At 40.7% G+C, this 16,687-nt stretch overlaps 1 protein-coding gene across 1 annotated transcript in view; it reads right to left on the bottom strand.

Moving 5' to 3' along the window:
• Positions 1–16,687, bottom strand: part of GNAI2 (G protein subunit alpha i2) — a 182,608-nt gene that overhangs the window by 23,747 nt on the left and 142,174 nt on the right. Inside the window, exon 5 of the mRNA XM_060765750.2 lies at positions 2,064–2,192. Coding sequence (XP_060621733.1) covers positions 2,064–2,192 — 129 coding nt within the window. The remainder of the gene's footprint in view (positions 1–2,063; positions 2,193–16,687) is intronic.

Here is a 16,687-nt window from a genome sequence, read left to right as displayed (position 1 = left end):
TAGGTCCATAGCTGCTGATGAACAAGAGTCTGCATCAGCGTGGACGTTGAAATCCCCCAAGACGATAAGTCTGGGGAACCTCAGGGACCACTCCGACACAGTCTCAAGCAGCTGGGATAGGCTGTCTGCTGGTGCGCTGGGCGCACGGTACACCAGCAGAAAGGCTATGCTCTCACAGGAATCCCACACCAGGCCAACACTTTCAATGCCAGAGATGTTCAGCACAGGAACTGCCCTAAGAGAAAAACTTTCTCGGGCGAGCATAGCCACCCCACCCCCCCCCCCGCCTCCCAGCCCGCATCTTTGAGGCTCCCAAATGAGGTAAGATCTGCTCCCTCCCTCCTGGTTTTTAGAAAGAAATTAAAATCATGGCTTTGGGACCAGGCCTTCGGACAGTAGATGTTTGTAGAGTTTAAAGGACATGGACTAGAATGACAATATGATTGGCGAGACTGTTTTTATTATTTATTGTTTTAATGATTGCTTATGTACTGTCTAATTATGATATATGTTTAATTGTGGTTTTATTATTGTGGTTGTTATGGTTTGGCATCGCGTCAGTGTCCAATGTATGGCACTGAAGTTTTGTCAGTTATGTGTCAACCGCTTTGAGTCCCCCTAGGGGTGAGAAAAGAGGTATAGAAATACTGTAAATAATAAAGCAAAATAATAAAACAACATGTTAAAGAGTGTGCTGTACAAAATGTAACAGTAACAACAAATGTATAACAAATGTAGCAATTGTGATAAATCAATAAAAATTATTATTAAAATAAATAAATAAATAATTTTAATCGGAGGCTGGATGGCCATCTGTCGGGGGTGCTTTGAATGCTTGTTGGCAGGGGGTTGGACTGGATGGCCCATGAGGTCTCTTCCAACTCTACGATTCTATGATTCTATGACTTGATTTTCCACTGCTTTGAAAAGTATCTCAATATTGATGGCATCAAAATGACCATCCTTTAAATGGGGAGGTGATGGTGCATCCGTTTAACTGTTTAAAAATACCTTTTACAGTTGTAACTGTTTTTGGAACTATTTTATATCATTTGAGCTGATATTGACATATATCACTCTGAGGTCTTTTTATAGAATGCTAGAAATACATGCATACAGTGAGTAGCAATGTTGAGTATGACACAAACGACGTGTAATGCCAAATGCCAGACACCCATATTGGCTTGACATTTCTCTCAGTTTACCACATAGACATGTTCGTCTGTATGCTTTTCCCAGAGGATTATGCAGCCGTCACTAATTCAGCTGTTTTGCCGGGGATGGTGCCTGTGACATCATCATAAACTACATCCTCCTACTCTCATGTCTGAACCATTTGGTTCATATTGCTTTTCCCCTTGATGTTTCTTTCTTTCAAGGCTCAGTTCTTTTCACCTGCACTCAAACAATTCAGAAAAGCAACTTTTCAGAAAAGACTCCTCCTCAATAGTTCCAGCCCATTGCAACACATGTGGACAGATTTAATGATAGCTAATGTCTCTACCACAAGCTTCACCTGACTGTTGTGAAAAAGGGTTCTATGCACAGGGTAGAGCAGGGATGGGAACTGGCAGAGACTTTACTGTTACCACGTGCATATTGGCAGACATATCTTCTCTCCTTTCAAGAGAATCAGAGTACTTTTGATTACTAAACTAGCATTCATGGGAGGAGAAAAAGACCCTACCATCTCTCAAGAAAGCTTTTTTCAACCAGTGAAAAGCTTGGGTTGCCCCAAACTTTGCCCATCAATACACAATTAAAAACCAAAAAGTGACGGCACCAGTGTAACTCTGCAGCTTTCAGCTGCACTGAGAGGAGAGTAGTCATCTTTTATCTCGGCTAACATTCATCCTTTTTCATACATCAATAAAGGAAAAGAAAGACAGATTAGTACTTCTTTAAGTTACAGTCCTCCAACCTGTAGCAGCGGTGGTGTGGTAAGTTATATCCATTGCTGGCTGCCTCTGTGCTACATGTTTTAATAGATGAAATCCTTGTTCCATCTACCCTGCAGTGACAATTAGCTTGGCAAAGTTATGCCATGCAGCTTATGTACTTACTTGAAATGTAAGTCCTTGAAGGTAAAGTGAGTCTCTACAATGCCTGTAGTCTTCACTCTGGTCCTCAGCACATCTTGCTGGGTGGGAATGTAATCCACTCTGGCTATCCTCTCCAAATCATTCAGGTAGCTGCAGAGAGAAAAGAGTGGTGGTAAAGCTTAGTAGAGTGGCTCAGCTCAGGCTAAAATGTCATTTGGAAGAATGAAATTAAATGGCTGCACTGGCATTTCCCCCTAGGACAACATTCTCTCAGCCATATACTAGCTATACTTGTCTGAGAGAACACGCAACCAAATCTAATGAACACACATTTGGAAATAAGCAAAAGCTAATGGCTAAGCAACCTGATACAGAGATGGGCTCACGCTACTTAGAGAAGTAGAACAATCTATCCCAGATAAAGTTTCTCGAATACACTTCCTCTGTACAGGACATTGAGTGAAATCAGAGACAAATGCACACGTTTTGTGCGTAACGAGACTAGGAACGATCTATATAGATGTATCCAATGTCATTGTACACTGAGATAGAGTAAGTACTAAAACATCTCATTACTTTAGAAAGGAGAAGCTGTTTTGTGAAATGTGACAAATGTCAGTTGATGTGTAGGCCAACCCCATACGTGCTCTCCGGGAACAAGTCAATTTGTGTCCAGTGGGGATTTGGGTTTTTTTAAAGGGCAGAGGATTAGAGCCTTATTTGATAATTATTTTATTCAAGTATTTATATTCCGCCCTTCTCACCCCACAGGGGATGCAGGGTGGATTACAATGCACATATACATGACAAACATCCAATGCCATTTAGACATACAACATATCTAGACAGACACAGAGACAATTTAACATTCAGAATTTCTGGTTTCCTAAGGGTATGCTCGGTTCTGGCCACAGGCGGACCTGCTGCTTCACCATCCACTTGTGCCACCGGTCCTCTGATTGAGTACTTCCTCATTCTTCTGCACACTGCTGGAAGGTTTTATGGCATCGTAAATTAGTTAAATTAGCCTCCCCGCCTAAATTTCCTACTTGGCAGATGCAACTGTCTTTCGGGCTGCATAGGTCGACAGCAAGCTAAACTATTAATGGTCGAGGGCTCATCCTGAACTGGGCTGGCTTCAAACTCATGACTTCTCAGTCAGTAGTGATTTAATTCAGCTGGCTACTAACTAGCTGCACCACAGCCTGGTCCACAAGCTTGTTTTCCAAATGCAGGACAACTGACTTCTACCATGCATTTTGGAGCCACAGGCTTTGAATTTCACATTCCCTTTGGAAGGAAGGAGCAACAAAAATGAAAATAATAATAATTAAAAGCTTTAAAGTATGTTTTGTTAGCAACATTGTTCTATTTTTTCACAATTGTGATAGTCTATCATCTCTTTCTCTCTTTCAGAAGAGATATGCGATGTTTGGGCTAAAGGTGCCTATGTATCTTTGCCACAGATAGATATGCTCAGATCTGTAGCCCACTCAAACGCTGTCATCATTTTAAGTTAATCACGGCTGCACAGTTCCGTTAATACAATGCCGCTCTCAGGAAAAAGGAAAGTATTCATCACTATGGCAACAAACCAGAGGCAGGAGGGGGGAATGGGGAGGAAAGAAGAGAGCGCCTGTGCAGAAACAATTTATGGCTGGCTGCCATTTATAGTCAAAACACCCAAAACCTCCTTTCTGGGAAGGAAGAGGGAGGTCTTTGGGGAGAGAGGAGGAGAAAATCAGCAGGGCTGCCCGAGGCACAAAAGATCAAAAGAAGGCAAATCCTACTTTTGATGCTAGAAAAATCTTTTACCGCTTTGGGCACATTTCTTCCTTCTTTCACTTGCAGAGCAAGAGAAAGAAAAGTCAAGCGGGGGGGGGGGGGGAGTGCAGGACACACCATGCAGGCAATCTACCCATGAGGAGCGTGCATCCCTAAAATAAGTTGCCAAAAGATTGGCACGGCCCCTTCAATGTAATTCTTTCAGACTGCATGCACCACACAAGCAAACTTTAAGTGGTCACAAGAGGGGCTTAGGGATCACACCCTTCAAGGGAGGCTTGGCATCAGACCTCACCATTGCCTGAAAATGTCTGACCACTTTTCAGAGGGCAAAGGAAAGTGCCACTCCCAGCTGACGTGCCTTTCTTTTTCCTGGCAAGGCCCACCATGTCCGTTCTTTTCATCCTAAAAGAGGATAGCAAGATGGGAGTTTTGGCGTCCACAGAGATCCCTTTTTATTTTAGAATGAAGTGTGACCATAGAAGCAGAATCGTATCTGGCCATGCTGGTCAAATGATACCAGGATTCTTTTGCCAATCCTGTCATTCTGTTTGGATCTTTCCAGCAGTCAGTGGCTAAGTGAAAGGAGCCAAGCTGAGGACTTAAAAAGCTAGCACACAATGGCAAGATGATTCAATCCTGAAAGTCTAAGAAAGACAGCCACTGCCTGTTGAGCTAGGATTCAGTATTTTCACAGGAAAAGCATAACGGTGATGGGAATAACAAAGCATAACAACTGAGAGTACAGCAAATGCATATCACATCACAGAAAATAAATTACTGTAAATAAGGAGCATTATTTTCTTGGCTATTTTTGCACAGGTACTCAGGTAGGAGACCGGGATGTTGTGTCTCTCTTTCACGGCCAGAAGCCATTTTTATTTTGTCTCTTTAAACAGCCAGCATCCACACAATGGTGTTTAGTGTCTAATAGCCGCTTTCTGAGAGGATTATTTTATTTACTTCACAACTTTTGAATAGCCAACTCATAACTAGAATTCTCTAGGAGGCTTTCAGGACAGAGAGAGATGTGTTTAAAAGTGCAAAAACAATTAAAGATGAAAGGCTTTTGACACCATGGATTATGGAGAGCAACAGATTATGCTACATTTTAAAGGCCCGAGCAAATAGAAAGGTTTCTGTCTGACAGACAGCAAAAAGACCATAAAAACAACACCAGGCAGACTTTCTGGGAACACTCTCCAACATGTTCAGTGCTACTATCAAAAAGGTCCTCTCCCTTGTCGATCCCACCTCACTTCACCCAGCATGGACACTCAAGGTTGAGGATCTTAAGTTTCAGGTTGGTACATGTGGGAGAAGCTGGTCTTCCAAAATAATCTCATACCAAACGATTTAAGGTTTGTGATCAAAATGTTCTGTTTCAGTGAGAATTTGTGTTTTCCTTCCCAGACTTACTGAAGTTTCTGAACTATTTTTAAGACCAGCCCACATACTTGGTAGTCTAAATGTGAAGTTACTAAACCACAGATAATCAAGGCCAAGGTGTCCCCATTTAGATAAAGTTGCAACTGCTGAAGCTGATAAAAGGTGCTCTGACTCACAGAACTCACTTGATATCTATTAACAGCACTAGGTCAGATGAGTGGATAAGCCAGTGGCCAATATACCTTTTTAGTCCTCACTGAATCTCAGTGCACTCTCCTTTACTATACCGAAACCTCATCTGTATCTAATGATAGGGAATGGTGATGCTGGGTGTCATCTGCATACTGTAGGACCTCAGATAAAATCTATATGTGATCTACCCCAGTGTCTTCATGTAGATATTAAACAGCAAGTAAGAACCAATCGAACCCTCATACCTCAAAGCACAACTGTCAACTAGTTGGGCAGTAATCTCTTAGCATCCCTTTCTGGAATCATGGTCATGCAAGTAGGAATGAAAATGACATCAACATATGACTTCCACACCTTGCCAGAGGTCCATGGAATTGAAAGTCAACAGATTTACAAGAGGATCAATATGTTCATGCTTCCATGATGCTTCAGGCAGAGACCATCCCCCACTCAGCAGCGTTTGTGGTTTGTTTAGTTTAAGACCAAGTGAACTGAATGCAGGTAAATAGTTTCTTCTCCAGTCCTCTCAAACTATAACATATGATTCTATGGCTTTTGGTGGATTCGTGAATTTATGAGAGCCTTACCTCTGCCAAAGCCAAATGTTTTTTGGGTCTTTGAATATATCCCATTGTATGCTGCAGTTTGAGAAAAATTCACATATGTTGTGTTTTATTCTCTTTCCTAACTGCTATTTATTGAGTCTAAATATTTATATCCATCCACCACATTAAATAATCCTTTGTCATCACAGATGTACTGCTTTGCTCAGCATGCTGTAAAGGATCTGAGTGTTTGTATTGCTCTCCTCCATGCTGTCAGAATTGGCCCTTCCCAGCAGGAAAGCTGTTGCACTCTGCAGTGAGCCTCCACGTGCACAATAGTCCAGTGACCTTACATTCTTTTCTTGTAACCAACTTTCAGCCATTCTTTCTCAATACCATTTCAACCCTAGTCCCTTTTCACCACTGTGCAAAAGCTTGCAGTTCTGGAGCTAAATACAAATTATTATATTTTTGGGGGAAACAGTGTCAGATCAATCACATGAGAGAAATCTGTTGGGCTAGTAACAATGGCAGCACCATCCAAATGTGTTATCCTGAAGCTAGGCTGCTTAATTGGATTATTACAAACAGGCATCTTTAAGCAAATTATAACCATGCTAAACCAGGGGATTTGCAGTAGCGTGGTTTAGCAAGAATGCCACAACGAAGGATGTGTTACAGAAACTGACCCTCTAAAGGAAACAATGACCAAGGTATTTTTCATGCGAACTGGAAACCCCTGGAAGCAGACACATCGCCTTTAATATATATTGATTCATCCAGGAGAATAATAATAATAATAATAATAATAATAATAATAATCTTTATTTATACCCTGCTACCATCTTCCCAAGGGACTCGGTGCCAAGCCCACAATACAAAGAGTGGGTTACTATGGCTGGGTGTAACAAATTGTCATTGTCTGCACTGATTTTTAAGATCGTCTATTGCATCCGAAGGGTGGCAGATTTAGGACAGATTACAGGAGGACCTTTACACTGTGCATAATTGTGGCATTTGTTATTGCACAATGCAGCAATGCCCACTAGGCTGAATGGTTTTAAAACTGGATTAGAAATTCATGAAGGATAAGACTTTCAATAACTGCTAGTCAGGAAACTATACGTTTCCTCCATCGTAAACAGTAGTACCAGTTGCTAGGGAACACAAACATGAAGGCGCTGTTGCAAGTGTTATTTGTGGGCTTCCAATAGGCACGAACTGGTTGGCAACTGTGGGGATATGATGCAGTACCAGAGAAGCTTGATCTAGCGTGCATTTGGTCTCATCTACCATAGACTTTGTTACAATCTAATTCCAAATTTCAGAATAGGAACCCATTTTAAATGCTTAGAGTCCATTTACATGTTACTATATTTTATTATAGTAGGTAAATTAGTCTCATCATCTTTTTGAAAAGGGAAAAGCATAAAAGGCTCTTGATCCAAGTGCTTAAATCAGAGAGAAATGAGATGCTTTGTTACTGTTATTACTTGTCAATCCTATGGCGATCCTATGAATGAGAGACTTGGTCATTACATGCTCTGCTCAGGAAATTGCAAACACAGAGCAATGTGTGTGTGTTTTTTTAAAAAACTGGCTACATTTCTTCCTCATTTTTTCCTACATCAGAATTTAAGTCTGCTTTCCATATGACATATACTGTGTGTCATTTTAACAAAAAGGGTGATAAAATGCATCACTGTCTGATCCCTTTGCCAATAGGAAACCATTCTGTTTTCCATATTCTGATTGTTCCCTCTTGTCTTGAATTCATGTTATGCATAGGGACAATTAAATATTGTTTCATGCCAATTTTGCCCAGAAAAAATCCATAATTTTAATGAGCTACACAATCAAATGTTTTCTTATAAGATTTTCAATTATTCCATTATGCTTACAAGAAGAACTCTACCGCTTCTGCCTTTTCTGTACCCAGCTTCAATATCTAGCATTGCTCACTGCATACTTGCTAAAATCATGACCATCACTTTGCTTGCATGGAAGATTAATGAAGTCCTCATGTTCATTTCTTGAAGACAGAAATACTTTTTGAATGTTGTGAGTTTGTGAGCTATCATTTTATTTTCTCTGTTTGTTTGTATGTCTATTTTTGTTAGAATTGAAATGGATTTGATTTCTACAATATAGAGCATAAACTAAGATTCTTGTCATGTTGATGGATTTTTAAAAATTATGTTTAATTTACTTTGCATTGCAGCCCCTGGTTGCTTTCAGCAGTCCAAAACACCTATGGGCCTCCAGGTATTTTGGACTTCCTCTCCCAGAAATCCCAGCCATCTTACCAACTGTTAAAGATTTGTGGGAGTTGAAGTCCAAAACACCTGAAAACCCAATGGTTGGGAACCACTGCAGGTATCAGATACAGCAGTATATTTGAAATAAGCAAATGCAACAAAGCTTTAGCTGGGAAAGGGCAGGGTTTTATTTTAGCTGATCCTATTATAACTAAACTAAACTAAACTATTATAAATAAACTGTTGGTGCCTGTCTGTAACAGGCAAGACAAATAGCAGCTGTACCCAGAATCCCTTCCTGAGTAAAATTCATCATTGGCCGAAGATCCAAAATGTTTTTAGGAGTGACTTGAGAAACAGCAAGTATACAATGATAATCTAATATGATTTATCTTTCATTTCCTACATGCACATATTACTAGTTTTGGGTTGCTGTGAGTTTTTCAGGCTGTATGACCATGTTCCAGCAGCCTGCATCCATGGCTGGTATCTTCAGAGGTTACTAGTTTTGTATTCAGAGTTCATTGAAGCATGTTGAACTGATTTTCCTTCTACTATAGAAATCTTAACTCTAATCTTTCCAAACTATTTCTACCTCTTGTTCTAAATATTCTGTAAAGAAGTAATGCCCAGGAACATATTGTTTATTCAGATGTACTTATATTGCTATGATTATATATTCTATTTTCTTGTTTCACAATTTGTAGTTTCCCCTAATTTATGTTTTTCACATTCCACAATAACATTTTATGTACTGTGCAGCTTCAGACTTTTCTTCCACATCTGAGTGGAGATCCTTATTACCACAATTAATCAACGATTCCCTAGAACACAGACATATCTGAAGAGTCCAGTGATGAATAGTCTAAGATTTTTTTTAAACCAAAGCCATCTAATTTTGGAGTTTTCTCAATATTTTGGAGTACTCTACAAATGAAGGAGATCAATCAAATATGCCATCTTGGCCAGGCTAACCCAGCTATTATTCCCTCTTTGGCTCTTTAGGGAAATTACTGTTATAAAACAACAGATCAAAGTGACTACGCAATTGCACTAGAATTATGCACTAAAAATGCCAACTTCTGTGACAAGATAACTCAAATGGAATGATAACAGGGAGAAGAAGGTTGCAATTTATACTTGCTGCCCTGTAATTTAAGGAAATCTCAAAAAACAATCCTTTGGCTATATAGAGCACGGAAGCTGGAAGCTGGAATGCCTGATTCAGACCAATCTACTCAGATCAATCCTCATAGACCAATTCAGAGAATTGGGAAACATGCTTCAATTGGTGAAGTGCCAGCATTACTAACCATAATATTAGCTATTGTAAAACACCAATAGACATTCCTCCCAAGATTGGCACATTGTACTTTTTTCTCCTCCAGTCACAAAGGGCTAATGTAGTAAATGACCCTTAAATTTTGACAGGATACCAAGAGTTAAGGGTGCTACATCACCTAGCCTTTGATTTGTCCTGGGAATAACCTTTTCCATCAAGCAAAGTTTATAAACAGACAACTTTTGAAGAAAACTGGGCAATCATCACTAAGTCTCTGACTTAAAGTTGGTCTGCTCCTCTTTCTTCCTACACTCTTCCCTTGTTTCCTTCCTACATTTTTTAAGATTATGATGATGTATTTCACCATTAGTTAAGGTCCTTGGGATTGCTCCAGCTTTCCAACAGAAAGCCTCAGAACATGAAAAAATAGAATCATAGAGCCATCCAGTCCAACCCCCTTCTACCATGCAAGAAGACAAATCAAAGCACTCCTAAAAGATCGCTATCCCGACTCTCCTAAAAAACCTCCAGTCGCTCCAGAGGAAGACACTCCACCAGATTCTGAGGATGCAGTGTATTTCACTGCAGAACAGCTCTTACCTTCAGGATGTTTTTCCTAATATTAAGGTGGAATCTATTTTCCTTTTGAATCCATTACTCCATGTTCTGGTCTCTAGAGTATCATAAAACAAGCTTAACCCCTTGCTCAATATGACATCCTTTCAAATATTGAAGCATAGTTCTCATGTCATCTCTCAACCTCCATGACTCTTCTTAGCCAAGTATTCCCTATTACAGATTTACATAACAACTTTGAATTGACAAATATATGTGTCTTCAAGTTGCCTGTCAATCTATAGCGACCCCATGCATTTCATAAGGTTTTCTTATGTGAGGAATACTCTGGGGTGGTTCTGCCAGTTTCTTTGTCTAAAATATAGCTTACATCACCTGGTATTCATTGGTGGTTTCCATCCAATAACTAATCAAAGCTAATCCTGCTTTGATTCCAAGATCAGAGTGGAATTAAGTGCCTTTAGGTTTTTTAGGCTTATCTATAAGCTCTTTTTCTGACTTATGCTCTAATCTATAATGGAATATTATCTGCCTCTTAATATCATTTTAAATTTTAAGCCTGAAATTTAAAGGTTTCAGACTGACTTGTACGTGCAGGTGAACACGTGAACAAGAACATGCATTAACACACTCTTGTCAGCAGCACCTTATATTTGAGAACTGAATAAATCTACAGTATTTACGAAGATTAACATTCTCTAGCAGATGGCCTCCCACAAAAATCTTTATACATATTTGAGTGAGTACAAGGAAATCTCATCCATCCCAAAAAGAGAAGATGTTGCACAGCATTTCCACAGCATCCCCTGAATGTTCTTTTATTCTATTTCAAGAAAAAATAACAGGGAAAAGGGAGCAAAAAGGATACAATCAAAACAACATTTATGCTATCCTTCTCCCATATTCAAATAAATAGGAAAGCTTCTCCCAAAACAACTAATCTATGTCAAAGGATTTTGGGAGAGTTACAGTGCGTTTAATGAGGAATTAAAACCCTACCACTCCTCTCTTGAAGAGCCCTTGCTCTGGACTTTGACATGGAAATTAGATATAATTGTAGATATATGTTTGTGTGCGCATGTTAATATTACTGGGAGCTCTTTTTTTTTAAAGGCCTGACTTCTGTTTAGGGAAGGGAGGCAAATGTGAGGGAGGGTTCAACCATAACCCAAATGTTTATATTTTAAAAACATATGGGGAATATGGGGGCAGATCCTCAATTCTTTGATTCCCAGCTTGGAAACTCCTCTCTCCTTTCATATACAGAGATTAGCAGGGTTTCTGAGCCTATTTGCTGTTAAAGGTCAATGCTATATTTTATTATACTTTCTCATTACATTTTGAACTTAGAAGGTAAATAAAATAAAAAGAAAGTACATTAAGACAGATACAGTTTCAGGGATAATGTCAGTGGCTCTAAAAAGCCACATTCTCAGTTGCAGAGCAGGCTCTTATCTATGAAAGCTCATGCCACAATACTTTTGCTTTTTAGACACCACATGTTACTGTCAGCAATGAGATCAAAGCAAATTTTTTGATTAGCTGCTGGGTTGCAGTTCAGTGAGCATCTGAATAGAGGAAAGGAATTTGGATTTACTGAATCCGAACAGACCATATAACTCTAGATTGGTAAATTTGCTACATCCCTTTATTCCCCTAGCCTGTGGTTCAAACAACCCTTTAACGAAAGATCTGAACATAACTATATTCAATAACTCAACTGTTATATGACTATTGCAAACTCTTCTAGCTGACATCATAAAAACAGGGAGCCCCAGTGACAGGTGGGGCTGGAATCATACCATCCCTTCAGTTGCTATATTCTTGCACATTAACGGGAACATTGAGCTTCTATGCTCATGCATGCGCACATTCACACCATTATTTTCTACTGCATTCTGATGACAACTCCTAGCTTCAGTGGCTCAGAAGCTGTAACAAGAAAATGGAAAGCAACACTTTGCAAAAATACTAAAGATGGAGACTATTCCATAAACTAATGCACACGAAGTGCTAATCACCAAGGGGCCAGCAAGACCATTTCTATGCAAACATTGCTTCATGCTGTTTAACTCAGAGTGAAATGCAACAATTAAAAGCCCAGTGCTTTCTTATCATGTTGGGAGGGGTAGCATTAGCAAAGTGAGGATCTCTGATTATCTCCCTGCATCACAAATAAATATTCGTTATTTTGATATAATGACGGGTCTGAATGCTTAGCAACTGCAGTGATCTTCTTTCTGCCGATTCCCAACCCTCAACGCAGGCACAATGGGGATGGGCATTTTGCCTGCAAGTTGCAGTAGGGACTTGCCTTTTTTAATTGCTTACTGAGCTCTGTAAAGCATAAGGTACAACAGTGGCAGTGCATAAATACTGCATCATTACTAATTACTTTAGTGCTTAAAATAACCTAAAAGAACAGTTTTAAAGGGCAGTACTAGCTCAAAAAGCTCATAGATTGAATGAAGACACAGAGAGAGAAGGCAGGAAAGACAGAAAGTGTGAGGAGGTTTATTAATCTCTTTAAGCTGCAGGTAGATCCAGGGCATCTCATTCTTCCAGAGAGACTATGCACAGAATTGTCAACCCATTCAACTATCCAGAGCCAGGAGTAAGAGACATGCAGGGAGACTCCATCTATGAGCCATGAAAAAGTGTTGAACAGGGTCAGTTGGGGTAGAGAGGGGCAATATAGAAAGAGAAACTGTGCTCCTGTGTTATGCTCTGCTTGGGAGTTCCAATATGGGAGTGGTGATATGGAATTCATCCTGCTCCTGCACTTCCCCCATATAAGTGATTGGCCACCATATGAAGAACACGTCAGTACAGGCAACCCTTCAGTTTGAGCCAGCATTGCTTTTCTCATGTTTTCTTATGTTCTATCTTAAACTGACTCAGAATTTTCTATCTAAATGAAAGATTACAGAAGTGAGGGTTTTCCCATCCACACATCTGAAAAGTTTAGCATTCATTGACGTAACTGGCATGTTTCTTTTCCCACAGTAGGATTGCAGTAACTTTTCTAGCTCCAACAAAGAGGGCCTAGGACTTTACATTCAATGGTTTCACAATGGGCCTCAAAAGCAGTCACAGCCGTGTGACGCAGCAGCTTGGAAATTGTGAGTAAATGAAGACAGAAGTGGAATTATTATTATTATTATTATTATTATTATTAGAAACACAACAAGATGAGTCCACAGCAGACAAGATCACTCTGCTGGCTGTTGTATTGGATCCCACGTCGGACACTTCTCAAGTGTCTAGGACTGTGTGATGTATCGGCGAATAATGTGTGCAGATCCCAGTAAGGTGGCCTTCTACAGCTGGCAGATGGTAATTTTGTTAGCGCCGATTGTGTTTAAATGCAGGCCAAGGTCTTTAGGCACTGCACCCAGTGTGCTGATCACCACTGGGACCACCTTGACTGCTTGCACCAGAGTCTTTGCAGTTCGATCTTTAAATCCTCGTATCATGTAAGCTTTTCCAGTTGTTTCTCTTCAATCCTGCTGTCACCTGGGATTGCAACACTGACAATCTCTACTTTGCTTTTTAACACAATTGTGAGGTCAGGAGTACTGTGCTCCAAAACTCTGTCAGTCTGAATTTGGAAGTCCCAGAGTAGTTCATTTTCTGTAACTTTTTCAGACTTGTGATCCCATCAGTTCTTTGTCACAGGCAGATGGTATTTGTGGCACATCTGAGCAACGGTGTTATGCCTCTGCTTGTAGTCTGTCTGCGTGATCTTCTTGCAGCAGCTGAGGATGTGATCGATTGTTTCATCTGCTTCCTTGCAGAGTCTAAATTTGGGATCTGTCACCGACTTACTATTATTATTATTATTATTATTATTATTATTATTATTATTATTATTATACAGTATAATAAAATAATAATATTCCTGTCTATTGAGCAAGTATAATTCACAGACTGGCATTTCCAAATATGTGACACAAATGTTTCTTTCATGGCTAATGTGACCAAAATTTGCCAACAATAGCCCAATTATTTCTGGGTTCAGAAATACGAGTTTTGCACTGATACTCTCTGCTTGGTAGAGTTCTGAATGTAACATTAACCATTATTTGTAGCAGAAGTTAAACCCCGCGGTGACAAGTAAAACTTCTGCATTAAAACAGGGCTCACAATGTTTATCAAGAGGGAAAAAAGGCTATTGTCAATGAACAAATTATCTCATTTTGTTAGGCATTTTAATGCTGTAACAAATTATTGCTGAAAAAGGTGGAAGACACTTCTCCACTTTCTTTGTATAGATGTGAGCATAGTCACTGAATACATAATGCATGTGTACTGGTGGAGCATTCACACATTCTCTCCAGTGACTTTCTTAAGGCCCTTCCACACTGCCCTTTATTTCAGGATATGATCCCAAATGAGGAATATATGAGTCCCCACTGCCAGATAACCTGGGATAAACAGATAATCTGGGATCAGATCGTGGGATAATGGGGCAATGTGGAAGAGCCCTTAGTGATATTCCACAATTCAGCAGTTTTCAATCATGTGTCTTCCAGATGTTTGAGACATCAACTCACAGAATGCTTGACTGTTCACTGAGGTAAGGATTCAAGGAATGGTAAGCATCTGGAGGACCAAAGATGTTGCCATAGGAAGAGTGTGGGCACCCCCTAAAGTGCCCACTAAGTAGCACATGCCCTCAAACTACCCAGGAGTTCCTGGTTAAGTATGTGATGCAACCCCTTCTCTCAGCCAAAACAGATATAGATTTCATGGTTTATTCCAAAATGTATCTCAAATAACAAAAACCTGTGATGTGAAGATTGAAAGCAGCAAAACTAAAAAATACCACCCAAGTGATGGCAGCATATCAAATTAGCAAGGCTTTGATTTTTAATGCAGTTCCAAGGAACAGCAGGATTTCATATTTTTGAAATATAAATGACATTGCAATTGTGATTAGCCAAAGAGGAGTTCTGACCAAGTCATTTTCTTTGCCAGGCAAGAAAGTATTTGTTGTTAATTAAAGTAGATGTATGGCATGGCAAACATGATCAGGGATCTCCTGTAGTAGTATGCAGTTTCCAGCAGGTAAAATGTGTGATAACATTTAATTTTAAAAAATTAATAATACATGAATTAAAATAAACTACACTGAAGAGGTAAGACAGCTTACTTACTTACTTACTTAGGCGATCCCTCGTTGGACGAGTAAGATGGTCTTCCATTATGGATTTCCTTGTGGGTCCGTAGGTGGCTGTGGAGCCCTATTCTTGCTCTGCATCTTCTTCCGCAGTGAGGGCATTGGTTTCCAGGTGGAAGGCGTTCCCGGTCGGGGTTGGCTTGACGCGCCTTCCTCCTGGCACGTTTCTCTCTTTCACCCTCCACTCGTGCCGCCTCGAATTCTGCAGCACTGCTGGTCACAGCTGTCCTCCAGCTGGAGCGCTCAAGGGCCAGGGCTTCCCAGTTCTCGGTGTCTATGCCAGAGTTTTTAAGGTTGGCTTTCAGCCCATCTTTAAATCTCTTTTCCTGTCCACCAACGTTCCGTTTTCCGTTCTTAAGTTCGGAGTAGAGCAACTGCTTTGGGAGACGGTGGTCAGGCATCCGGACAACGTGGCCGGCCCAGCGGAGTTGATGTTGGAGGACCATCGCTTCAATGCTGGTGGTCTTTGCTTCTTCCAGCACACTGACGTTTGTCCGCTTGTCTTCCCAGGAGATTTGCAGGATTTTCCGGAGGCAGCGCTGATGGAATCGTTCCAGGAGTTGCATATGACGTCTGTAGACTGTCCACGTCTCACAGGCATATAGCAGGGTTGGGAGGACAATGGCTTTATAGACAAGCACCTTGGTCTCCCTACGGATGTCCCGGTCCTCAAACACTCTTTGCTTCATTCTGGAAAATGCTGCACTTGCAGAGCTCAGGCGGTGTTGTATTTCGGCGTCGATGTTGACTTTGGTGGAGAGGTGGCTGCCAAGGTAGCGGAAATGGTCCACATTTTCTAATGTGACACCATTAAGCTGTATTACTGGCATTGGAGAGGGATTGGCTGGCGACTGCTGGAACAGCACCTTGGTTTTCTCAATGTTCAGTGACAGGCCGAGCTTCTCGTATGCTTCTGCGAAGGTGTTTAGAGTGGCTTGTAGATCTTCTTCTGAATGCGCACAGACGACATTGTCATCAGCATACTGGAGTTCTATAACAGATGTTGTTGTAGCCTTGGTTTTGGCTTTCAGTCTGCTGAGGTTGAATAGCTTGCCATCTGTCCGATAGATTATTTCCACTCCGGTGGGAAGCTTCCCATCAACAAGGTGAAGTATCATGGCGATGAAGATGGAGAATAGAGTTGGGGCGATAACACATCCCTGTTTGACACCGGATTCCACCTTAAATGGGTCACTTTGGGAGCCACTGCTGTCCAAAACTGTTGCCATCATGTCATCATGGAGGAGCCGCAGGATGTTCACAAATTTGTTAGGGCACCCGATTTTGTGGAGGATGGTCCAGAGAGCGCTGCGATTCACTGTGTCAAATGCCTTTGCAAGGTCGATGAATGCCATGTACAGGGGTTGGTTTTGTTCCCTGCATTTTTCTTGGAGTTGTCGTGCCGTGAAGATCATGTCCACAGTTCCTCTGGAGGG

This window comes from Anolis sagrei, chromosome 2, assembly GCF_037176765.1.
Source record: "Anolis sagrei isolate rAnoSag1 chromosome 2, rAnoSag1.mat, whole genome shotgun sequence".
Classification (NCBI taxonomy): domain Eukaryota; kingdom Metazoa; phylum Chordata; class Lepidosauria; order Squamata; family Dactyloidae; genus Anolis; species Anolis sagrei.
Note: the sequence above shows the minus strand (reverse complement) of the source record. Positions and strands in the feature narration are given on the sequence as shown.